At 41.9% G+C, this 26580-nt stretch overlaps 1 protein-coding gene across 2 annotated transcripts in view; it reads right to left on the reverse strand.

Moving 5' to 3' along the window:
- Positions 1 to 318: 318 nt before the first annotated feature.
- Positions 319 to 26580, reverse strand: part of LOC110535099 (NMDA receptor synaptonuclear signaling and neuronal migration factor-like) — a 60103-nt gene continuing 33841 nt past the window's right edge. The window contains exons 7-16 of one of the 2 annotated variants that reach the window (XM_036936193.1): positions 20501 to 20553; positions 18884 to 18973; positions 15726 to 15853; positions 14825 to 14908; positions 14564 to 14597; positions 14351 to 14421; positions 12726 to 12805; positions 12498 to 12600; positions 6654 to 6729; positions 319 to 4746 (exon numbers count right to left, since the gene is read on the reverse strand). In XM_036936193.1, coding sequence (XP_036792088.1) covers positions 4649 to 4746; positions 6654 to 6729; positions 12498 to 12600; positions 12726 to 12805; positions 14351 to 14421; positions 14564 to 14597; positions 14825 to 14908; positions 15726 to 15853; positions 18884 to 18973; positions 20501 to 20553 — 817 coding nt within the window. In that variant the 3' untranslated portion in view covers positions 319 to 4648. Of the gene's footprint in view, positions 4747 to 6653; positions 6730 to 12497; positions 12601 to 12725; positions 12806 to 14350; positions 14422 to 14563; positions 14598 to 14824; positions 14909 to 15725; positions 15854 to 18883; positions 18974 to 20488; positions 20554 to 26580 lie in introns of both variants that reach the window. The other variant, XM_036936192.1, reaches the window with a different exon arrangement.

The following is a 26580-nucleotide window of genomic DNA, read 5'->3' on the forward strand; positions in this document are numbered from 1 at the left end:
TCTTGGAGCTCTACAGACAATCCCTTCGACCTCGTGGCATGGGTTTTGCTTTGACATGCACTGTCAACTGTGGGGCCTTAGACAGGTGGACTCCAATCAAGTTGTAGAAACATCTCAGGGATGATCAACGGAAACAGGATGCACCTGAGCTTAATTTTGACTCTCATAGCCAAGGTTCTGAATACTTATGTAAATAAGGTATTTCTGTATTATAAAAACCTACTTTTGATTTGTCATTATGGGGTATTGTGATTAGACTGCTAAATGATTTTATATATATATATATATATATATATATATATATATATATATAGATATATTAGAATAAAGCTGTACAACATGTGGAAAAAGTCAAGAGGTCTGAATATTTTCCGAATGCACTGTACGGCTAAAAGTACACTACCCAGTGTATTTCCTTTAGTATCCTAGTATCAAAATCACCAGAGACATCAATCATTGTCACTATGATAATTATCATATTAAACAATACTTTTATCAAGACATTTGGAGATTCAACCTGACTAAAGATTTACAGTAGTAATAGTTATCACTGCTAAGATCTCTCTTTGAATTGTAGGATGCTACACAGATCTACTGAAAATGCAATGCACCGGCCCCTACATGACTTTGTAGAAAGTTAAATAAGACAGACAATATGAGATCGTTGAGCGTCCCCCTCATCCCAAAATACAATCACTTCCCAACATGAGGCGTCAGAGCAATCAGAGCTCCATCAATCAATCATCAAAACTCAAATCAGCTTCCCCAACACAGAGCAGAGCGCAGAGAGCAGAGAACCAAGCAACGGCTGAGTCCCAAATCACACCCTTTTCCCCATAGGGCACTGGTCAAAAGTAATGCACAATATAGGGAATGTTGTGCTATTTGGGATGCATATAATCTCTCTGGATAAAGTGGCAGCAGAATCAATGTGGGATAAACTCATCAATTAAAAATAGGATGTAAGTTCATGGATATGTCTTGTTTTGTTATTGGTGATGACAGAAGGTTTCATTTTGTATTAATAGAACTTGTGAGGCGTTGAAGACGGACGTCTTGATTTGTGTAATTATATTTCTCCTTAGAGAAATGGAAATGGCTGTTTCATTGGCCAGGATGAGAAGTCAAACCACGATGAGCAGTCAGTGCACGCGTTGCTTGGTCTGGCTCCAGCATAATACATTACACTGACTGCATTCCCTACTGGTCAAAAGTAGTGCACTAAATAGGGAATAGTTTGCCATTTGGGACACAGGCACTAGCTCTCATCCGAAAAAGACAAAACTTCTCATTCATGTCTCTTTTGTTGCAACTGTAAAATTCTAATATCTATCCATGCCTGACATCTTAACTACCATCACAAATCACTTGTAGTGCGCCAACTCACAAAGGAGATTGCGATAGCCTTCATACAGTAAAGTACTCTTCTTAGCTTTCCTGGAGTCCATATACCATTTGGGTCACATCCCACATATTATATATAAACCATATCTTAAAGCATAACCATACATCAATGATTCATTAAAAGGGATTTCATTTACTGTATTTCACTGTTCTCAATTCATTCATTGTACTCAATTAACTGTATTTCCATTTCCCATTACAATCCTATTTGTGTTAAAACAGAGGCATCAAATATTTCCCATTGGAAGTCTTTTGATACAGTTACAATTAATGTATTGGTCATTCTTAAACCTAATCTGTCCCTGGGTCTGCCTTAAAGACAGGTACCAGTGAAGACTCTGAGGAGAGGAGGAAGGGGAAGGCCAGCTGAGCAAGATACACACATGCTCATCTACTATAGCACTGTACCGCACATATCAAATGTGTGTAAGGTAAAGCTACGCTGTATATGTCACTGCCTCACTCTCTCTCTCTCTCTCTCTCTCTGTAACTCTCTCTCTACTTCAATATCAAAGTGAGTAATGTTGGAGATTGCTGTGCCTTAGGGACAGTGTCCAGTTGGGACCAAAACAATGCAAAACACATTTTCTAATAACAGTATAGGAAATATTAAAACGTCTATTGCTACAGGATATAGGGGTTGTATCCTTGGTGTGTCACACAACACACATGAACAGTTTTGTAAAGGTACACATCAAACAGAGAAGTGAGTAGATATACAATACCCCATGTTAAAACGACTTCACTAGTGAGTAAAATACATGGTGTGCATCCCTCATTCTAGGAAGGTGAACAGAGAGTTATTAGAAGTGTACACTATGTACCATCATTAATGAATACAAGCAAAAGTGGTTAAGGAATATAAAGAAAAGGGCCTCTCTCTTTTCTCTCTCTCCGTATTCAGCATGTCCACACGGATCCACAGCTCAGTGCCACAACCCGCTATGTTTCTGAGAAACACACACTCACACGTTAGCATGCATGCACACACACACACACACACACACACACACACACACACACACACACACACACACACACACACACACACACACACACACACACACACACACGAGGAGCAGCAAACACATTAGGTTATTTGCTCTGGTGGAACAGTTTAACGAGGAAATTTGAAAATCTTCCTTAAATTGTGTTATTCTGCCACTTGAGCACAAGCAAAGGTTGGAAAGTAATCATTACAGGCTCCACAGAACTGCCCTGCATGTGTATATGACATGTACTGTATCACTGCTGATTTGTATCATAGGCTGGACAGGAAGCCCATTAGTTAAGACTCAATAGCACAATACACAGGAAGTGGATGACAATAATACTGAGAGGTTGGTTTGATATCAGAATAGGGTGCCATTTGGGACACAGCCAAAGTTTTCAGGTAGTTATCACCATCCAATTTATGTATCTGATCAGAACTAAATTGGTGTTTTCACAGGAAGGGTGCAGTGTATTACCGATGTAGGATTCCTTTAAACCAGTTTGCTACAGCAGGAAATACATCCTAGAGCAACAGGACATTTGAAATATTATGTGGATTATAATTAATGGACATTTTTGTAGGGGTTGATACATTTTTTTGTAAGGGAAAATAAAGTCTTCAATAAATAAATAAAGTTTTCAATATGGAAATTACAGATTTAGGAAGCCTTTTTAAACCTCAAATACACTACAAGTTTTTAATTTCCTGTAACAGGGTGATCAAATTAAGATACTACATCTGTAGATATGATTCCAGTCATTTTGGTTTGTGCTATTGCGCCTCGGGAATACATCATACAAGCATGAAGTAAAACACATGCAGGACAGAGAGTAAATGAAGCAGCAATACAAGTTAAATATGAGTAAGTATACTGTACATATAATGATAATAACTTTTACCAAAATCAGTGTGACACAAGTCATCTAGGCTAGGTCTTGTCCACTTTCCATAAACCTCATGATAACAGTTATGTTTAGTTAACAATGTAATGCAGAGTAAGACAGAAGGGTCACAGCATAAGGGTATCAGTCCCTGGGTGTGAACTACAAGAAAGAAAAGCCTGTGTCTGTAGTTCAGTGTCACTAATGAATGCGTAATGAGTATTATGGCCCGATTCAATCCGTATCGCTGAAGTTCAGCGCTATAGTAAAGGTAATTTCCGATTGAGCTGACATATGCAGCGTGTGCCGTGAATGCAGTCTCTGCGAACCCGGGAACATTGCCTTTAAATTTAAATCACGCTATAGCGCAATACGGATTAAATTGAGCCCTTAAGCTACAATTGACCTAGTCTATGAAAAATCGTATCTATAAAACAACCTCCCTCGTTCACGCACAAACATGTGCACAGTCAGACATAAATGGTTTCCCTGACAACTACTGTAAAATCTCAGATTCTATGTGTTGACATAGAGGATGGGTGGAGAGGATCGGAAGTAGCCGACAGACATCTCCGTCCTATTCTGTCATGACGGTGAGGTGACAACCGCTGCCAAGTAATAAACGAGGGGTAGCAGTAACCCTGAGTTATTCAATTCAAACAGTCCGTAAGAAATACCAATACAGGTAGTTAAAAATAAAAACTGTGTTATGTATAGATACTTTGAATTATTGGTATACTCTCTCTTCTATTTGTGGTAGATGTATAGATAATGGAAATCTATTCTCTAAAGCTCTGAAAACAACCAACACACTATATAAATACATTTCCATCCTAAGGGAGATCTACGTACTTTTCTGAAGAAAAAAAGCTTTACCTCCTAGTTCACACAACAGACATGTAGGTAAGGGAGAAAATCTTTCACCATATCTTCTCCCTTTTTACAGCCTCTCTCTTCCCTGCAGCTGCATCTCTCTCTATGACTAATTTAAAGAAGACTTGCTTGGCTCCCGAGATCCAAATCTAGCTCTATTTTGTGTCTCTTGACACAGAGGCTAAAGGATGATCTCTCCACTTCTCTCTTTTACCTTCTCTCCCTCACGGTTCTCTGTCAGTAGAGGCATTTGGTTGAGACAGTGAAAATGGATGGGGGGAAATATACAGTTCACCTCCTGACAGTAATTGCTACTGCACTTTGTCTGAGAGCAGAGGATTGAAGCCTCCTCAGTGAGCAAAACTACCTGAAGCCTGTCGTCCACCTCTTCAACAGAGCGCTCCCGTCCAGGACCTCTCAAGGAAAGCCGTCACCATAGGCTATCGGTGATGAGATACACAGCCAATAGGCTGACAAAGGTCAGAGGTGAGCAGTGTCACAAAAGGTCATCATATTCGAGCATCTTGGAGTGCTGGCGGGTTTTCCACAGGCGGAATAGACGGAAGTCAAAGTACATCTCGATCATCTCCTTGCCTGGGGTGGATGGATAAGTACAGATTAATTTATCTTCACCTCTCCACTAGCTAATCTTTTTTCGTAAAGGAGAATAATCAACGTTTTTCTCTACCCAAATAGCTACTCTCAAACGTTGATTGAAATATAGTGTTGATTGAAATACAAGTGTTTATGTACTGTTGGGGTTAATGAAAGAATGGATGAGAAACAAGAAAGAGAGAGAGAGCGGTGGAGAGATAGAGGGACCTCGTGGGTCGAAAGAAGAGAGGAAAACACTCAGTGGAGATAATTATACTGAACAAAAATATGAATGCATTATGTAAAGTGTTGGCCCCATGTTCATGAGCTTCAATAAAAAATCCCAGAAATGTTCCATAAGCACAAAAAGTTTATTTCTCTCAAATGTTGTGCACAAATTTGTTTACATCCCTATTAGTGAGCATTTCTCCTTTGCCAAGATAATCCATCCACCTAACAGGTGGGTCATATCATGAAGCTGATTAAACAGCATGATCATTACACAGGTGCCCCTTGTGCTGTGGACATTAAAAGGCCACTCTAAAATGTGGAGATTTGTCACACAACACAATGCCACAGATGTCTCAAGTTTTGAGGGAGAGTGCAATTGGCTTGCTGACTGGAGGAATGTTCACCAGAGCTGTTGCCAGAGAATTGAATGGTAATGTCTCTACCATAAGCCGCCTCCAACGTCGCTTTAAAGAATTTGGCCGTAAGTCCAACCATCCTCACAACCACAGACCACGTGTAACCACGCTAGCCCAGGACCTCCACATCTGGATTCTTTCCCTGTGGGATTGTCTGAGACCAGCCACGTGGACAGCTGATGAAACTGTGGGTTTGCACAGCCAATTCATTTCTGCATAAAACTGTCAGAAACCGTCTCAGGGAAGCTCTTCTGCGTGCTCGTCGTCCTCACGAGGGTCTTGACCTGACTGCAGTTTGGCATCGTAACTGACTTCATTGGGAAAATGCTGACCTTCAATGGTCACTGGCACGCTGGAGAAGTGTGCTCCTCATGGAGGAATTCCTGTTTCAACTGTACCGGGCAGATGGCAGACAGCGTGTATGGCATCGTGTGGTTGAGCGGTTTGCTGATGTCAACGTTGTGAACAGAGTGCCCCATGGTGGCAGTGGGGTTAGGGTATGGGCAGGCATAAGCTTCGGACAATAAACACAATTGCATTTTATCAATGGCAATTTGAATGCACAGAGATACCGTGATGAGATCCTGAGGCCCATTGTCGTGCCATTCATCCACCGCCATCACTTCATATTCAGCATGATAATGCACGGCCCCATGTTGCAAGGTTCTGTCCCAGTTCTTCTATGGCCTGCATACTCTGTCCCATTTCTTCCATGGCCTGCATACTCACCAGACATGTCATCAATTGAGCATGTTTGGGATGCTCTGGAATGACGTGTATGCCAGCTTGTTCCAGTTCCCGCCAATATCCAGCAACATTGCACAGCCATTAAAGAGGAGTGGGACAACATTCCACAGGCAACATGTGAAGGAGATGTGTCACACTGAACAAGGAAAATGGTGGTCACACCAGATACTGACTGGTTTTCTGATCCATAGATTAGGGCCTAATTGGGACTGATTTCCTTATATGAATCTTTGAAATCGTTGCGTGTTGCCTTTATATATATTTTTTGTGTTGTTGAGAAGTAATTAGCATGACATCAATAAGTCTCAGGGTGAAATGTTTGATGAGGGGTGCGTTCAGAGCTCAGGAAGTACAGACATGTCTGTCAGCGTGTCCTGTTCATCTCAGTCTGCCTTGCTAGGTTTGATTAATGTTCACTATTTACATCCAGGGAACAATGTAGGGCAAAAATAAGACAATGGAAAATGTGTGTGTGTATGTGTGTGTTTATGTCTGTGTGTGTCATTCACTCACCCTGTGCAGACAGCTCTAGCGGGGATTTGAATTCTATGGCATGAGGCCTCATTAGCCTCTTTAGATTGTGGATTAGCTGTGGAAGAGAACATTTTACATATCAAAACACCCATCTGGCAAAACAGACAAACCTCTTGAAGGGAGAGAAAAGTGTTCTGTTTACAATTAGAACAAATGCAGACATATTGCCACCCATTCTCTTTACAAAGGAAAATTCCAAGAGCAATACAACTGAAAAGGTCAAAATGTCATAACATCAGATTAAAATAACAGGAACAATAACAGGAACAACAATGAGTGAGTCTTGTGCATACAGCAGAATGGGTAGTGACCTGTGTTTGTCTCACGATCTGCTGTTGGGTGAGCTGTAGCGGGTCTGTTGTATACGAGGAGAGTGCTTATTGCTGGAGAGAGCCTGTCAGAGCACATTACCTTACATCAATCTCTCCAGTCCCTCTCCTGCCCACTACTCTGGCCTCTCTCTGCATCTCCCATCTCCCTATACCTCCCCTCTCCTCTCCCTCTCCTGCCCACTACTCTGGCCTCTCTCTGCATCTCCCATCTCCCTACACCTCCCCTCTCCTCTCCCTCTCCTGCCCACACTCTGGCCTCTCTCTGCATCTCCCATCTCCCTACACCTCCCCTCTTCCTCTTTTCTCCTGCCCACTTCTCCACCTGCTACCTGCACCTTCCCGTCTACCCGCTCCTCTGCAACTCCTCTCTCCGTGCAGCTCTCCTCCCTTCCATCTCTTTTCCTCCCCTCTCCCTGCACCTCTCTTCCCATCTTCTCACCTCCTCTCGCGCCCTGGGGTCTGGACCAGCGAGTGCCACCACCCCATGGTGCCTCGCAACCAATTAACATGTTTTTCCAGGAGCCAGTTTCCTCTTTGCTGACGCCATTCACACAGCAGCAGCAGAAGCATGCTGAGGCACTAAATCAATCTACAGAACCTCTGGGGAGTCTGTGTGTGTATGTCTATGGATGAGGTCATGGTTCACGGCCCCTAGTGAGACTCTGAAGCTGCTAATGTAACGTTCTGCAGGGTTATATTAACCTCAGCTCCCCTGACTAGGTTGACAAAGATAAATGACAATCCAGCTCATAATTTGTTTGAACCCTTACAACCTGGTCACTGTTTTAATTGCAGACTGGAATACTGTACAACAGGAGGATTTGGTCAGCTGACATCAGCAGACCCAATGATTAACAGAATCCAGAGGAGGAACTATTTGTTTTCGTTTTGTCCTTTGTAGACTAGAGTAACGATTACTCGCCAAAAGAAGACAGTGATTAAATCAAATTAAAAGAGCGAAATGGGCTGTTAAATTAAAAGAAGCGGTATAACAAAGTAAAGGTCTGCGTCCCAAATGGCACCATATTCCCTATGGGCCCTGGTCAAAAGTAGGCTAGTGTACTACAGAGGGAAAAGGCTGCCATTTGGGAGATACCCAAATTCAAGGAGATGTTAGAGTTGAGTTGCAGGGAGGTCGTTCCACCAACTTGTTAAAAAAAACGTTAGATTTTACATAATTTTAACATTCTGTCATAAAGAGTACATGTTCAACTTCATAAAAACATGTTTTCCAATTTTAAAAAAATTATTTAACAAAAAAAGAAAAGAAAAAGAAGTGTAAGTGTGTTGACCATAACAGGGTTGACCATAACAGGGTTGACCATAACAGGGTTGACCATAACAGGGTTGACCATAACAGGGTTGACCGTAACAGGGTTGACCATAACAGGGTTGACCATAACAGGGTTGACCATAACAGGGTTGACCATAACAGGGTTGACCATAACAGGGTTGACCATAACAGGGTTGACCATAACAGGGTTGACCGTAACAGGTTTGACCATAACAGGGTTGACCATAACAGGGTTGACCATAACAGGGTTGACCGTAACAGGTTTGATTGTAACAGAGTTGACCATAACAGGGTTGAAGATTTAATCTTAAATCAGACATAAATCCCCTCGTGACATGGAAGCTTAAAAAAAAGAAATTGCTAAAACACGTCTATCCTGTCTGTCTATAGATAGCAAGACAGAGTGCTAGAGGCAGGTAGAGGGATCATGAGGCGGAACTGTCACACACACATACACACACTGTGGGGCTGGGGACACCAAGACTGACACACTCAATCACCACCCTCTGACACTCATGTGCGCTCTCACACACACAGACACACAAACACACACACACACACAAACATACACACACACAGACTCTGGAGAAAGGTTGAAGTGTTGATGCTCAACCCGCACAGTTTCCCACAACAAAACACCAGAAAATGTACAAAAACAGTAGAACCAGCTCACCTGCTTTTACACTATGATTTGACTATTAGATGTTCAACAACCCAGGTACTGAAGTTAGCCTGGCTGTGTCCAGGTACGTAGGTCTCTGAAACTAGCAGACTATAAATAGACAGATGACCAAATCGTTCTGTTTGCATCACAGCTGAGGTAGCAGAGGAGAACATTGTTAAAAGCTCCAAAAAATACTTTACTATTTATTTTTCCCTACTGTGACTTGTACACAAAGACACAGACAGACGCACATCCACAGACACACACACACTGTAAAAGGGTCAGATAGACTTAAACAACACTGCTGTCTGTGTCACCCTATGGGCACAAACACACACTACCACGCTGCCATGCTATCACGCTACCACGCCAACACACTACCACACTACTCAGTGTGCTGAAGTGTTCCTGTAACCATGTTTGACTGCCTAACAGCGTACAAATACAGTACATTTCATTATTTGAATGAGTAAACACACATACTGTAGCATGTGTACGGAGTGTTGTTTCTCTGTGTGAGTGCAAGACCATCTGCACTAAGTGCCTGCATGGGCCTTGCGTACATGCATGTGTTTACATGAAACTGTTTTTGTGCAGAGCCCCTTGTTCCCCGCAGTGTCTGTCAGTGTGGCTTCGTCTCTGTGGGGGTTGGGAGCCAGGGTCAGGGGGAGTGTGTGTGTGCGTGCGTGCGTTTGCCTGTGTGTGTGTGTGCATGTGTGTGTGTGTGCGGCGTGTGCGTGTGTGTGTGATCCTCCTCATAGCGCCTCTACCTGCCTCCAGCACTCTATCTGTCAACATGACAGCATGATGACAGTGTCAGTTTAGGAGCCAGCTAGGCAGCTCAGGGCTTATGGAACTGGTCACATCATACTGATGCATACTGTACATTCACAGTGTGTAAATTGTGTACCACTGGTGTGTGGGTGGTGGGTGGCACGTGGCTCAATACTGACTAAAGTGAACCATGACTAAAAAGAGAGGGAGAAATACAGTGCATTTACTCTATAAAGAAGCAGTAAATGAAGTGGTAATAAAAAACAGCTCAAATCAAATCAAATGACAGTCACATGCGCCAAATGATAGTCACAGTGAAATGCGTACATACGAGCCCCTAACCAACAATGCAGTGCAAATAAGAATAATACATAAAAGTAACAAGTCATTAAAAGAGCAGCTGTAAAATAACAATAGTGAGACTATATACAGGGGGGTATCGGTACAGAGTCAAGGTATGGGGGCACCGGATAGTCGAGGTAAATTAGATAATATGTACATGTAGGTAGAGTTATTAAAGTGATGATGCATAGATGATAACAACAGAGAGCAGCAGCGGTGTAAAGGGGGAGGGGGATGCAAATAGGGTAGCTTGGGGGTAGAAGCTGTTTAGAAGCCTCTTGGACCTAGATTTGGCGCTCCGGTACCACTTGCCATGTGGCAGCAGAGAGAACAGTCTATGACTAGGGTGGCTGGAGTCTTTGACAATTTTTAGGGCCTTCCTCTGACAACGCCTGGTATAGAGGTCCTGGATGGCAAGAAGCTTTGCCCCAGTGATGTACTGGCATGTATGCATTACCCTCTGTAGTGCCTTGCGGTTGGAGGCCGAGCAGTTGCCATACCCGAAAGTGATGCAACCAGAAAGGATACTCTCGATGGTGCAGCTGCAGAACCTTTTGAGGATCTGAGAATCCATGACAAATCTTTTCTTTCTCGTGATGGGGAATAGGTTTTGTCATGCCCTCTTTACGACTGTCTTGGTATGCTTGGACCATGTTAGTTTGTTGGTGATGTGGACACCAAGGAACTTGAAGCTCTCAACCTGCTCCACTACTCGATGAGAATGGGGGAGTGCTCAGTCCTCTTCTCCTGTTGTCCACAATCATCTCCTTTGTCTTGATCACGTTGAGGGAGAAGTTGTTGTCCTGGCACCACACGGCCAGGTCGCTGACCTCCTCCCTATAGGCTGTCTCGTCGTGTCACTGATCAGGCCTACCACTGTTGTGTCATCAGCAAACTTAATGATGGTGTTGGGGTCGTGCCTGGCAGTGCAGTCATGAGTGAACAGGGAATACAGGAGGGGACTGAGCATGCACCCCTGAGGGGCACCTGTGTGGAGGATCGTCGTGGCAGATGTGGTTGTTACCTACCCTTACCACCTGGGGGCGGTCCATCAGGAAGTCCAGGATCCAGTTGCAGAGGGAGGTGTTTAGTCCCAGGGTCCTTAGCTCATTGATGAGCTTTGAGGGAACTATGAGCTTTGAAGGATGAGCTGTAGTCAATGAATATCATTTGGTGGTATGCAGACAGCTGTGAAAAAGCTATGAAAAATACAGATAAACTCTCTAGGTAGATAGTGTGGTCAACAGCTAATCATGGGATACTCTAACACAGGTGAGCAAAACCTTGAGACTTCCTTAGATATTGTGCACCAGCTGTTATCTACAAAAATACATATTCCGCCACCCCTTGACTTACCAGACGCCACTGTTCTATCCTGCCAATATAGCTTATAACCAGCCAACTGTATTTTGATAATGTTGTCGTTCAGACACGACTCGTGAAGCATTAAATATTACAGTTTTGAATGTCCCGTTGGTAGTTTAATCTTCCGCATAGGTCATAGATTTTATTTTCCAAATATTGCATGTTTTCTAGCAGAATGGAAGGCAGTGGGGGTTTATTCGATCGCCTACAAATTCGCCATCATGACTCTTTTTCTCTGCCTTCTCTTCATGCAAATGACTGGGATCTGGGCCTGTTCCTGGGAAAGCAGTACGTCATTCACGTCGGGCTTGTGAAAGGAAAAAAAGGTTTCTGCCAGATTGTGGTGAGTTCTCAATTCTGATGTCCAGAATTTATTTGCCGTCATAAGAGATCGTAGCAGCAACATTATGTACAAATAAGTTAAACAATAAATTACAAACAATGCAAGGAAACAAACAAAAAAACACAATTGGATAGGAACACGTAAAACGTCAGCCTTAACTCTCCAGCGCCAAAAAAAAAAAAAAAAAAAATGCACACAGGAGGAACTCAAAATCCCAAAACCCCCCACGGCCATCTAAAAATAAAAAATAAAGTTTAAATTAAGTGCTTAATAAAATAGAGTAATATTTATACAGCACATACAGAACTCGCATTTCATTAATTCATTCTGAGCAGCACAACTAAACGACGGAGAGTTTTGACTGTGTGATATTAGATTTGCTTCTTGTGTAAATATTTTCTGTCTGGATTTTAATGATTTGGAAGAAGTTGTTGTCCTGGCACCACACGGCCAGGTCGCTGACCTCCTCCCTATAGGCTGTCTCGTATGTATGTGTAAGTTAACTGGATAAGGTAGCAACATTTCAGTAACTTTCTCAAAAAAAGGCATGTTTTTGCAGAGATCCCGTTTGGAAGATTCCCGGAATCAGGAAGGGTAACAGCAGGAAATCCAGTAATTTTACAACTGGGATTTCTGGAAAACCTACATGGCGAATTTTGGAAAATGTTACCAGCATTTTCCCTAGTACAGGGAAACTAGAAATCCATACCTTTTCTCCATTGGCGCTCCCCAGAACATAGCAGCCCATTATATGAATGAGGTTGGGCTCAGGATTCAGCTTGCTCATAAACTGACTCAACTTCTTCCAAAACCTGTCAAAGAAGAGAGGGAATGATTCTATATGTCTGAAATGTATGACTTTAGTCTGCACTGCATATATCTAAAATACAGTGACAATTATCGAGGTGATATTGTTGTCAGAAGTGAATTTTCTTACTGGATCATATCCTCCTCCTTCTCCACTTTGGCAAATGTGGCCACTTTGTTCTTGAGCAGATAGAGATGCCCCGGACCTCCCTGGAGAACAGGTTCATCTCAGTTACAGTATGTCCATGTAGAAGTAACGGCAGCAGCAATAAGCTGACCTGAACACTGATTTTCAAACAGTAAGACCACATTCTCACAGTGTTCTTTAATGGAAGCATTTCCAATATAATCCAGGTAGAGACATACCCCAGGGCAGCTGTCTAGGCCCCCTACTTTTTTAAGTGTTTACTAATGACCTGCCACTGGCACTGAGTAAAGCCTGTGTGTCTATGTATGCTGATGACTCAACATTATACACCCCAGCTAACACAGCAAGTTAAATCACTGCAACACTTTTAACAGAGTAGCAGTCACTTTTAGAATGGGTAGCAAGTAATAAGCTTGTCCTAAATATTTCAAAAAATAAAAGCATTGTATTTGGGACAAATCATTCACTAAAACCCAAACCTTAACTAAATCTTGCAAAGAATAAGGTGGAAATTGAACAAGTTGAGGAGACTAAACTGTTTGGTGTAACCCTGGATTGTCATGGTCAAAACATATTGATGCAACGGTAGCTAAGATGGGGAGAGGTCTGTCCATAATAAAGCGCTCCTCTGCTTGACATCGCTATCAACAAAACAAGTCCTACTGGCCCTAGTTTTATCACACCTGGACTACTGCCATAGACATAGGCAAATTACAGTTGGCCCAGAACAGAGCAACATGGCTGGCCCTTAAATGTACATGGCGAGCTAAGGTAAATAACAATCTCTCCTGGCCCAAAGTAGAGGAGAGATTAACTGCATCACTACTTGTCTTTGTGAGGGGTATTGACATGTTGAACAACTAGCACACAGCTAAGACACCCATGCATACCCCACAAGACATGCCACCAGGGGTCTCTTCACAGTTCCCAAGTCCAGAACAGACTCTGGGAAACATACAGTACCACATCAAGTAACTCACACAGATGTAGCCCTTTCCTACAGTCAAATAACCTAGTAGCTTCATCGGTGGAACGTTATTCATATTTTTCATAATTTCAGAATAATTATTGTACCATGTCAGATATAGAGTTGAACTGTATTACATTTTGAGTTTGTATCCTAATATTACATCACAGAAGACAGAAATATAACAAAACTGTTTGGTATAGAAACACCGGATTTTCTGCGTTAAAAAATAATAATGTTGATTAATACCGGATTTGATTAATAATTAATCAACATTATTATTTTTTAAGGCAGAAAATCCGGAAATTCTTTTTTAAGCACATAACCATGTGTTTGAGATGTACACTTTTGTTTCAATGTAGATTTGTTTAAGACTACCAATAAACACTCTGTGTGACCCTGATTTAGCTCACTGCAGTAAAAGGTTAAAAAAACACAAAACTACACCTTATGGAACAACGCACAATGTGAAGAGACACACACACAGGCATACACACACGCATTGTAATGTTGTAATATTGTTGTATTGTGGTATTATAAATGTTGTATTGTAGATATGTAGTGGTCGAGTAGTGGTGTAATAATGTGTTGTATGATATTAAAACAAAGGTTCTCAACCAGCTTCTTTTTCCTCTCTCACCTGACAGAAGATGAGCATGTTCCAGATCTTACAGCCTTTCCTATAGGCCGTCAACTTCTTCTCTATCTCCTCTGTGATTGGAGGGAACGAAAGAGAAATAAATGTTACTTTCTGCTGTCATAAGACGGGAGAGAGGTCACATACGGTGCTATGGACAGGATCCTTATTCAGTGCACGCAATTCATCTAAGAAAACATCACACAATCTACTTACCAATGATGTCATCGAATGTGGCATGTTCATGATCCTACAGAAAAATTTGAAATAAGAGGACCAAATAAGACATCTACAAGACAGTTCTAACTACCGGGGTGGTTCACGTTTAGCAGTCGATATTTTCCATATGAACCGTTTTCATTATGAAGTGTAGAAGAGACTCTCCAAAATCAGTATTACAGTAATCTGAATGTCTAAGGCATTATCATATCATACAGTAGGAGTCACATAACGGATGAGTAGATGAGAGGGACTCACATAAAGGATGGGGATGACGGAGGGATCGTCCCTACGGATGATGTTAGGAACATATTCAGCCTTCGGGACCTTGGAGGATATCAGCTGGAAGAAGACAGAGAGAAAGTCTCAACAACTATACGAATGTCAATGAAAAGCTGTCTACAATGGGTACATTATATTAAACTGTAAGAAATATCGTAATAAGAACAGAAGTAGTACAAATACAAGTTCAGAAACCAATCTACTTAGTGCTACGATATGAGTTGAAGGCAGTATTGCATAGAGCTAGAGATGTATTTTACTACAGTTTACTATTTTAATTCATAACTACACACTTATTAACTATTAACAACACACTGTTATTAACTATTAATAACACACTGTTAATAACTATTAATAACACACTGTTCATAACTATTAATAACACTGTTAATAAGTTAATAACAACCCACTGTTAACAACTATTAATAGCACACAGTTAATAACTATTATTAACACGCTGTTAAAAAATATTAATAACAGCACACTTATTAACTATTAATAACGCACTGTTAATAACTATTAATTACACTGTTAATAAGTATTAATAACAACACACTATTAATAACACACTGTCATTAACTATTAGTAACACACTGTTATTAACAGTTAATAACAACACACTGTTAATAACAACACACTGTTAATAACAACACACTGTTAATAACTATTAATAACAACACACTGTTAATAACTATGAATAACAACACACTGTTATTAACTATTAACCACACACCTTTATTAACTATTAACAACACACTGTTATTAACTATTATTAACAATAACTCCTCTCCTTGCACTGCTATTTTTATTTTCTTATTTTTTATTTTTGCTATGAGAGGCTGAATAACTGGTCTCTTAGGTGACCTGAGCATCTCACCATGATTTTGGGTGGGATGAAGTCCTCTCCCTCACAGGCTGCTCTCTCCATCTCTCTCTCCTCCTCCCAGTCTGCATCCTCCTGTGATCCTTCATCTAGAGCCCCTGAGGAGGACTGCAAGTCCCCACCTAACACACACACACACACACACACACACACAGAGTGGGGGAGAGATGAAAGGATAGCAAACATACTATTAAAGGAGAGTTTGCAATCAAAAGCGGCGCACCTGGCAGCTGGCTGTTTGTAGATTGAACATAGAACAGGCGTTATAGAGACAACTAGAGGAAACAGAACACATTATCCCTTCTCTAGACATCACCAGCAATAAGGGAAAAGAACACATTATCCCTTCTCTAGACATCACCAGCAATAAGGGAACTGAACACATTATCCCTTCTCTAGACATCACCAGCAATAAGGGAACAGAACACATTATCCCTTCTCTAGACATCACCAGCAATAAGGGAACTGAACACATTATCCCTTCTCTAGACATCACCAGCAATAAAGGAACATAACACATTATCCCTTCTCTAGACATCACCAGCAATAAGGGAACAGAACACATTATCCCTTCACTAGACATCACCAGCAATAAGGGAACTGAACGCATTATCCCCTCCCTAGACATCACCAGCATTAAGGGAACAGAACACATTATCCCTTCTCTAGACATCACCAGCAATAAGGGAACAGAACACATTATCCCTTCTCTAGACATCACCAGCAATAAGGGAACAGAACACATTATCCCTTCACTAGACATCACCAGCAATAAGGGAACTGAACACATTATCCCCTCCCTAGACATCACCAGCATTAAGGGAACAGAACACATTATCCCTTCTCTAGACATCACCAGCAATAAGGGAACAGAACACATTATCCCTTCTCTAGACATCACCAGCAATAAGGGAACAGAACACATTATCCCTTCTCTAGACATCACCAGCAATAAGGGAACTGAACACATTATCCCTTCTCTAGACATCACCAGCAATAAGGGAACAGAACACATTATCCCTTCTCTAGACATCACCAGCAATAAGGGAACAGAACACATTATCCCTTCTCTAGACATCACCAGCAATAAGGGAACTGAACACATTATCCCTTCACTAGACATCACCAGCAATAAGGGAACAGAACACATTATCCCTTCTCTAGACATCACCAGCAATAAGGGAACTGAACACATTATCCCTTCTCTAGACATCACCAGCAATAAGGAAACTGAACACATTATCCCTTCTCTAGACATCACCAGCAATAAGGGAACTGAACACATTATCCCTTCTCTAAACATCACCAGCAATAAGGGAACTGAACACATTATCCCTTCTCTAGACATCACCAGCAATAAGGGAACAGAACACATTATCCCTTCCCTAGACATCACCAGCAATAAGGGAACAGAACACATTATCCCTTCTCTAGACATCACCAGCAATAAGGGAACAGAACACATTATCCCTTCTCTAGACATCACCAGCAATAAGGGAACTGAACACATTATCCCTTCTCTAGACATCACCAGCAATAAGGGAACAGAACACATTATCCCTTCTCTAGACATCACCAGCAATAAGGGAACAGAACACATTATCCCTTCTCTAGACATCACCAGCAATAAGGGAACAGAACACATTATCCCTTCTCTAGACATCACCGGCAATAAGGGAACAGAACACATTATCCCTTCTCTAGACATCACCAGCAATAAGGGAACTGAACACATTATCCCTTCTCTAGACATCACCAGCAATAAGGGAACAGAACACATTATCCCTTCTCTAGACATCACCAGCAAGAAGGGAACTGAACACATTATCCCTTCACTAGACATCACCAGCAATAAGGGAACTGAACACATTATCCCTTCACTAGACATCAACATCAATAAAGGAAACAGAACACATTATCCCTTCACTAGACATCAACATCAATAAAGGAAAGATAACACATAGACCACAGGTTACAGAGACATACAAAACATGAAGATGAAGGACAATACTTTGAACAGACAACCACAGAGCTTGAAACAGACAATAATAGAGCTTGGAACAGACAATCATAGAGCTTGGAACAGACAATCATAGATCTTGGAACAGACAATCATAGAGCTTGGAACAGACAATCATAGAGCTTGGAACAGACAATCACAGCATGGAACAGACAATCACAGAGCTTGGAACATACAAGCACAGAGCTTGGAACAGACAATCAAAGAGCTTGGAACAGACAACCACAGAGCCTGGAACAGACAATTACAGAGCTTGGAACAGACAATCACAGAGCTTGGAACAGACAATCACAGAGCTTGGAACAGACAATCATAGAGCTTGGAACAGACAATCATAGAGCCTGGAACAGACAATCATAGAGCCTGGAACAGACAATCAAAGAGCTTGGAACAGACAACCACAGAGCTTGGAACAGACAATCAAAGAGCTTGGAACAGACAATCAAAGAGCTTGGAACAGACAACCACAGAGCTTGGAACATACAATCAAAGAGCTTGGAACAGACAATCACAGAGCTTGGAACAGACAATCACATAGCTTGGAACAAACAATCACAGAGCTTGGAACAGACAATCACAGAGCTTGGAACAGACAATCAAAGAGCTTGGAACAGACAATCATAGAGCTTGGAACAGACAATCACAGCATGGAACAGACAATCACAGAGCTTGGAACATACAAGCACATATTCAGACAGACCCAGGACATATACATAGGATGACAGAGACGTACAGTATGGGCGTAAAGAACGAACAGAAACGGTAGAGCGTCTCATGTGAAGGGTGGATGAGGACAAATACAGTCATGGTCAAACTGTCTGTAGAGGAGAGCTTCTTTCAATGATCACAGAGAGAAAACGTGTGTGTGTGTGTGTGTGTGTGTGTGTGTGTGTGTGTGTGTGTGTGTGTGTGTGTGTGTGTGTGTGTGTGTGTGTGTGTGTGTGTGTGTGTGTGTGTGTGTGTGCACAGGTGTGTAGTGTAGATACAATCTTTTTCATGTTTGTGCCTGAAAATAACAAAAATAATGTACATGCTTATGCCGAGTATGCTTGAGTGAAGGTGTGTTCGCGTATGTGTCATTGCATGTCACCTTGCATGAGTGAGTGTGTGTATAGTATTTGTGTGGACTCACTGTCTCTAGAGCCATGGAGAGAGTCAGGCTTCATGGGGATGGGGTCACTCCAGGAGCGGTTGAAACTCTTGGCTCGGCGGTCAGCATATGCTGATGAAGGAGTGGAGGATAATGACAATGAGTGGAGGATGACGAGGGGGATCACACATACACTTTCCCTAAGCAACCCCACACACACACACGCGAGCCCTAAACACACATCCATATTCTCCTGAAGTGTACACTCGTTCACTATTTCAAATCTAAAAGCATTGGATTGGTGGAGGCTAGAGGGAGTTTTCACCATACTTTCAAATCAGTGAATGAAGGGGAGTAGGGATAATTGGGACATAACCACTCAACACAGACGCCAAAACACACTTCCCAAATGTACAACACATGCCGTTTCATTTAAATCAGCACCCCTGTTTGGATGAAAACAGTTTAGTTGTATTCCTCTTACCGTGTCATCATAACTATATAGTGGCACTGAGTGGGTGAACATCTGGTGTTCCAGCTCACAGCTGGGGCTGGCGTATCCAAACCACCCAGTCACTTAATGCCTGCTAATGAGGTCCATTCCTCTACTAGCTTCTGCTAACAAGACATCCTACTGTAAAACCCCTGCTAATATAATCCATTCTTCTACCAGCTTCTTCTAACAAGACATCCTACTGTAAAACCCCTGCTAATATAATCCATTCCTCTACCAGCTTCTTCTAACAAGACATCCTACTGTAAAACCCCTGCTAATATAATCCATTCCTCTACCAGCTTCTTCTAACAAGACATCCTACTGTAAAACCCCTGTTAATATAATCCTTTCCTCTACCAGCTTCTTCTAACAAGACATCCTACTGTAAAACCCCTGCTAATATAATCCATTCCTCTACCAGCTTCTTCTAACAAGACATCCTACTGTAAAACCCCTGTTAATATAATCCTTTCCTCTACCAGCTTCTTCTAACAAGACATCCTACTGTAAAACCCCTGCTAATATAATCCATTCCTCTACCAGCTTCTTCTAACAAGACATCCTACTGTAAAACCCCTGTTAATATAATCCAATCCTCTACCAGCTTCTTCTAACAATACATCCTACTGTAAAACCCCTGCTAATATAATACATTTTTCCACCAGCTTCTGCTAACAAGACATCCTACTGTAAAACCACAACTTGGAAGCTTTTATGCCGTGCAGTTAATTATCTTGACTCTTGGACCACTTTGAGGAGACCGAGAGTTCTGATCTCCTCACGTATTTAATTATTTCCCAGACAGGTTTAAATGGTAATGGAAACTAGATTTACTTCCTAAAGTGTTTCCATTCCTCTTTAAATTTAGAGGGCACTGAATCATCTAGAGGGGAGAATATGTGGAAAGTGGTGGGTGAGGTGGAATCCGATGTGTTTAGGAGACTTCACTACTAAAGCTCCACCACGCCCCCTGCACCAGACCACTTTCAACTAGATAATATGGAGCCAAACTTATTTCTAAATGCATACATGTACCTTCAACCTACCATACTGTCCATTCTATCCAGCACATGTACTGTATAGGCTACATGCATTTAGCACAAGCACACTAATGAAGTCCACATAATTATAAGCTACGACGCCACACTCACTGGGGAACTCACTCTGAGCCTTCATTCTGCGGCTGCCCACCATTCTCAGGTGCTTCCGGAAGTTTCTGTTGTAGAAAATAAAAGAGGAGAGGAAAGGGGAGGGAGGGAGGGAGGGAGGGAAGAGGTGGAAAAGAGAGAAGGAGGGGAGAGGGTTTCAGTATACAGTGAACGCCACAGACACAGAGGGTGAAAGGCAGAAGAAGAGGAACAGTTTAGTAACTTATCTGGACAGGAAAGTGAAACAGCTTTTCAATCAATGCCTGGCCATGGACTGCAGGATTGAGTGTTTGAAGTTATTCAGTCATATCTGATTCAGTTCAAACTCTCTCATGACCTGATTCAACTGCATCAGAAGAGATGAACTCTTTCACAAAGGTTGGTCGGTCTGACTCATCCATAAGCTCCTCAGAAAAAAAATATCTAAAACATTGTGGAACTGTGAGAAAACTATCCAAGCTTGTGAAACATGTTTCTGTCTGTGATTCTGCCGTCATCCACTGACAAGCTCTTGAAAATAATAATAAGCATGTCAAGTTAGTCACACAGAAAGTGTTCTCAATGTAGGACACTGTGGAGAAGATTTAGTAATGAATAGAGATAATCTTGTTACCTGAGCTTTGTACATTGCCTCCTCATAACCATGAGAAAAACAAACGTTGTATCTTTTTATTTGAGAGGCAATTACAAAGGCCTTTTTCCTGAAACACATTCGATGATATGACTTAATAAGGTGCTCATGTACAACTCATGTATGCTAAACCTCCACTCCTTCTATCCCTCTCTCTCTGACTTAGACGTTAAAATTAGACTTTGACATTACTCCTCTTTTCCACCCACTTCATCCCTTATTCCCTTGTCTCTCGCTCTACAAAGCTGGGTGTCTGGCATCACGCATCCATGGTTACGATTCATGTTGTGGATCAAACAGAGTCATTATGTATACTTGTGTGTGTGTGCGCACGTGCAAGTTATTGTCTTCAGTTTACCCACAAACACTGCATGCCTTAAAGGATTAAAAGAGGGAAAGACAGGAAGTAGAGAGGGAAAAGGATAAGGGGAAACAGAGGAAAGAAACAGCCTGAAGTGGAACACAGTGGAAGAATTGAAACAAGCCTAAACCAGTGTTTATCATACTTCATGAAGACTTGTCTGACTCATGGTGCTGTTGTGCGTTCATGAAGGCTTGTCTGACTCATGGTGCTGTTGTGCGTTCATGAAGGCTTGTCTGACTCATGGTGCTGTTGTGCGTTCATGAAGGCTTGTCTGACTCATGGTGCTGTTGTGCGTTCATGAAGGCTTGTCTGACTCATGGTGCTGTTGTGCGTTCATGAAGGCTTGTCTGACTCATGGTGCTGTTGTGCGTTCATGAAGGCTTGTCTGACTCATGGTGCTGTTGTGCGTTCATGAAGGCTTGTCTGACTCATGGTGCTGTTGTGCATTCATGAAGGCTTGTCTGACTCATGGTGCTGTTGTGCGTTCATGAAGGCTTGTCTGACTCATGGTGCTGTTGTGCGTTCATGAAGGCTTGTCTGACTCATGGTGCTGTTGTGCGTTCATGAAGGCTTGTCTGACTCATGGTGCTGTTGTGCGTTCATGAAGGCTTGTCTGACTCATGGTGCTGTTGTGCATTCATGAAGGCTTGTCTGACTCATAGTGCTGTTGTGCGTTCATGCCTCTGTGAGACACTTATAGCGCCGTTGTCACATGTCCCTGTTTAATTGGACGATCTCAAAGTTATGTTACCACGTGTTTTCCAGCATGCATTACTGAACCTCTCTACTGTAGCAGTGGGGTCATTCTTGAATTGCAGTGATAAATGCTGCGCCTTGACTTGCAGAGGTGTAGTGACGTTGGGTATTTTAGATATCTACACTACATGACCAAAAGTATGTGGACACCCGCTCATTTTAAAGGGTGTCCACATACTTTGTATATACAGTGGGGCAAAAAAAGTATTTAGTCAGCCACATATTGTGCAAGTTCTCCTACTTAAAAAGATAAGAGAGGCCTGTAATTTTCATCATAGGTACACTTCAACTATGACAGACAAAATTAGAATAGAAATCCGGAAAATCACATTGTAGGATATTTAATGAATTTATTTGCAAATTATGGTGGAAAAAAAGTATTTGGTCAATAACAAAAGTTTATCTCAATACTTTGTTACATACCCTTTGTTGGCAATGACAGAGGTCAAATGTTTTCACACACTGTTGCTGGTATTTTGGCCCATTCCTCCATGCAGATCTCCTCTAGAGCAGTGATGTTTTGGAGCTGTTGCTGGGCAACACGGACTTTCAACTCCCTCCAAAGATTTTCCATGGGGTTGAGATCTGGAGACTGGCTAGGCCACTCCAGGACCTTGAAATGCTTCTGACGAAGCCACTCCCTCGTTGCCCGGGCGGTCTGTTTGGGATCATTGTCATGCTGAAAGACCCAGCCGCGTTTAATCTTCAATGCCTTTACTGATGGAAGGAGGTTTTCACTCAAAATCTCACGATACATGTCCCCATTCATTCTTTCCTTTACACGGATCAGTCGTCCTGGTCCCTTTGCAGAAAAACAGCCCCAAAGCATGATGTTTACACCCCCATGCTTCACAGTAGGTATGGTGTTCTTTGGATGCAACCCAGCATTCCTTGTCCTCCAAACACGACGAGTTGAGTTTTTACCAAAAAGTTATGTTTTGGTTTCATCTGACCATATGACATTCTCCCAATCTTCTTCTGGATCATCCAAATGCTCTCTAGTAAACTTCAGACGGGCCTGGACATGTACTGGCTTAAGCAGGGGGACATGTCTGGCACTGCAGGATTTGAGTCCCTGGCGGCGTAGTGTGTTACTGATGGTAAGCTTTGTTACTTTGGTCCCAGCTCTCTGCAGGTCATTCACTAGGTCCCCTCGTGTGGTTCTGGGATTTTTGCTCACCGTTCTTGTGATCATTTTGACCCCACGGGGTGAGATCTTGCGTGGAGCCCCAGATCGAGGGAGATTATCAGTGGTCTTGTATGTCTTCAATTTCCTAATAATTGCTCCCACAGTTGATTTCTTCAAACCAAGCTGCTTATCTATTGCAGATTCAGTCTTCCCAGCCTGGTGCAGGTCTACAATTGTGTTTCTGGTGTCCTTTGACAGCTCTTTGGTCTTGGCCATAGTGGAGTTTGGAGTGTGACTGTTTGAAGTTGTGGACAGGTGTCTTTTATACTGATAACAAGTTCAAACAGGTGCCATTAATACAGGTAACGAGTGGAGACAGAGGAGCCTCTTAAAGAAGAAGTTACAGGTCTGTGAGAGCCAGAAATCTTGCTTGTTTGTAGGTGACCAAATACTTATTTTCCACCATAATTTGCAAATAAATTCATAAAAAATCCTACAATGTGATTTTCTCTATTGTTTTTCTCATTTTGTCTGTCATAGTTGAAGTGTACCTATGATGAAAATTACAGGCCTCTCTCATCTTTTTAAGTGGGAGAACATGCACAATTGGTGGCTGACTAAATACTTTTTTGCCCCACTGTATAGTGCATTTATTATTTTGAATTCTAGAAAGTCAACAAAGTACATAATATATTTTGTAGATCAATAATAACAAAGAAGGCTATTAAAATACCTTTTTTGACTACTTTAATGTGTATCCCTCAGTTTTATGTCAGTGGTGTGACCATTTTGAAAATCACTGATTATTAAGATATACAAGGACCTTGAGCATTCTCTCCAGTAGCAAACTGTTATTTACTTAATCACAATCTATGTCACAAATTTGAGGATTCCATTGCTAATTTGGTGTGTCTCAGTTGAGGCTGCTGAGGGGAGGACAGCTCAAAATATTGGCTGGAATAGAGTCAATGGAATGGTATCAACCACATGGAAACCACGTGTCTGATACGCTTGATACCATTCCATTGACTATACATTATTATGAGCCGTCCTCCCCTTAGCAGCCTCCACTGGTGTGTCTAAATCCAAAGTGTCAAAATGAAAGGATTGATGACCTTAGATTTTAGCATTTGAAGCCTCCATTTTAGAAAATGTAACAAAAATGTATCTTTGGTGATACCATCAGTAGCTTGGTTTCCATCCAATTGGCGACAGAGTTCCATGTGAATATTCATAAATCCCCATAAAAACAATACGTGCATTTCCCCACCAGAGAATCGTTTACATCAAATTGACTTGTTGCCGATAAAAGTCTGTGTGTAAATATGTAGTGCACATAAAAATACATTTTGCAGTTATATTCCCCTGTACCGAATAAAAAATCCAAGTTAAATGGGTTTCCCATCGCATTTTCAATTCTACTGATGGTTTTCTCACAAAAAGGTTTGCTTTATATAGCGAGTGTTCCCACTCTGGTATTGGCATGTGCGCTCTAGCCAACAGCACATAGATGCAAGTACTGTATATGCATGCTGTTGACTAGAGCACACATGTAGCCTAAATGATGAGATTGTTATAGACAAAAGAGCAAGATTATTTTTAGTTGTCAAACGGCAACCACGCATTGATGATCAAGTCACCAGAATAAGACCCTCAATATTTATTGGAAAGGAGCATCAACCTCATCACATTGCGCTTTCACCACCCTGATAAATTCATAATTATTTATTTAATCTGTAGCCTAATAAACTGCATGTTTTCTAGACGAGTCGTAGTGGGAGGCACAACATGTCATCGTGTGACTCTAAATTTAGTTCGATATGAGGGATATTATGTCAATATTTGCGCAAAAAAGCGTTTCCACTGACATTTCTCGCATAATTATATTTACCGACACAAAAAGATCCCACCATGTCTAGAGTATTTTGTTTTGTTGACATTTGAAAAGTTCACAGGAACATTTTCTGTTTCCATCAGGCCTGTCATTTTTATCTGAGGTGTACTTTAGGTTACTACTTCTACTGCTGGCACAATGTTATCAAAATGGTACATGTGCATTATTTAAAGTCATTAAGCTATCATATACACTGAACAAAATATAAATAAAGTGTTGGTCCCATGTTTGATGATCTGAAATAAAAGATCACAGAAATAATAAATTATGCACGAAAAGCTTATTTCTCTCAAATTGTGTGCACAAATTTGTTTATATTCCTGTTAGTGAGCATTTCCCCTTTGCCAAGATACTCCATCCACTGACAGGTGTGGCATATCAAGAAGCTGATTAAAGAGCATGATCATTACACAGGTGCACCATGTGCTGGGGACAATAAAAGGCCACTCTAAAATTTGCAGTTTTGTCACACAACACAATGCCACAGATGTCTCATGTAGTTTTGAGGGAGTGTGCAATTGGCATGCTGACTGCAGGAATGTCCACCAGAGCTATTGCCAGAGAATTGAATGTTAATTTCTCTACCATAAGCCGTGTCGTTTTACAGAATTTGGCAGTACGTCCAAACAGCCTCACAACCGCAGACCAAGTGTAACCACGCCAGCCCAGGACCTCCACATCCGGCTTCTTCGCCTGCGGGATCATCTGAGAACAGCCACCCGGACAGCTGATGACATTTTGGGTTTACACAACTGAAGAATTTCTGCACAAACTGTCAGAAACTGTCTCAGGGAAGCTCATCTGCGTGCTCGTCATCCTCACCAGGGTCTTGAACAGTCTGTAACCGACTTTGGTGGGAAAAAGCTCACCTTCGATTGCCATTGGAACACTGGAGAAGTGTGCTTTTCACGGATGAATCCTGGTTTCAACCTTCCCGGGCAGGTGGCAGACAGCGTGTATGGTGTCGTGAGGGAGAGCGGTTTGCTGATGTCAACATTGTGAACAGAGTGGTGGTGGGGTTATGGTATGGGCAGGCATAAGCTACGGAAAAGGAACACAATTGCACTTTATCAATGGAAATTTGAATGCACAGAGATACCGTGATGTGATCTTTAGGCCCACTGTCATGCCATTCATCTGCCGCCATCACCTCATATTTCAGCATGATAATGCACGATCCCATGTCGCAAGGATCGGTACACAATTCCTGGAAGCTGAAAATGTTCCAGTTCTTCCATGGCCTGCATACTCTCCACACTTCAATTCCTGCTAATATCCAGCAACTTCACACAGCCATTGAAGAGGAGTGGAACAACATTCC

The sequence above is a fragment of the Oncorhynchus mykiss genome, chromosome 11 (assembly GCF_013265735.2).
Source record: "Oncorhynchus mykiss isolate Arlee chromosome 11, USDA_OmykA_1.1, whole genome shotgun sequence".
Taxonomy (NCBI): domain Eukaryota; kingdom Metazoa; phylum Chordata; class Actinopteri; order Salmoniformes; family Salmonidae; genus Oncorhynchus; species Oncorhynchus mykiss.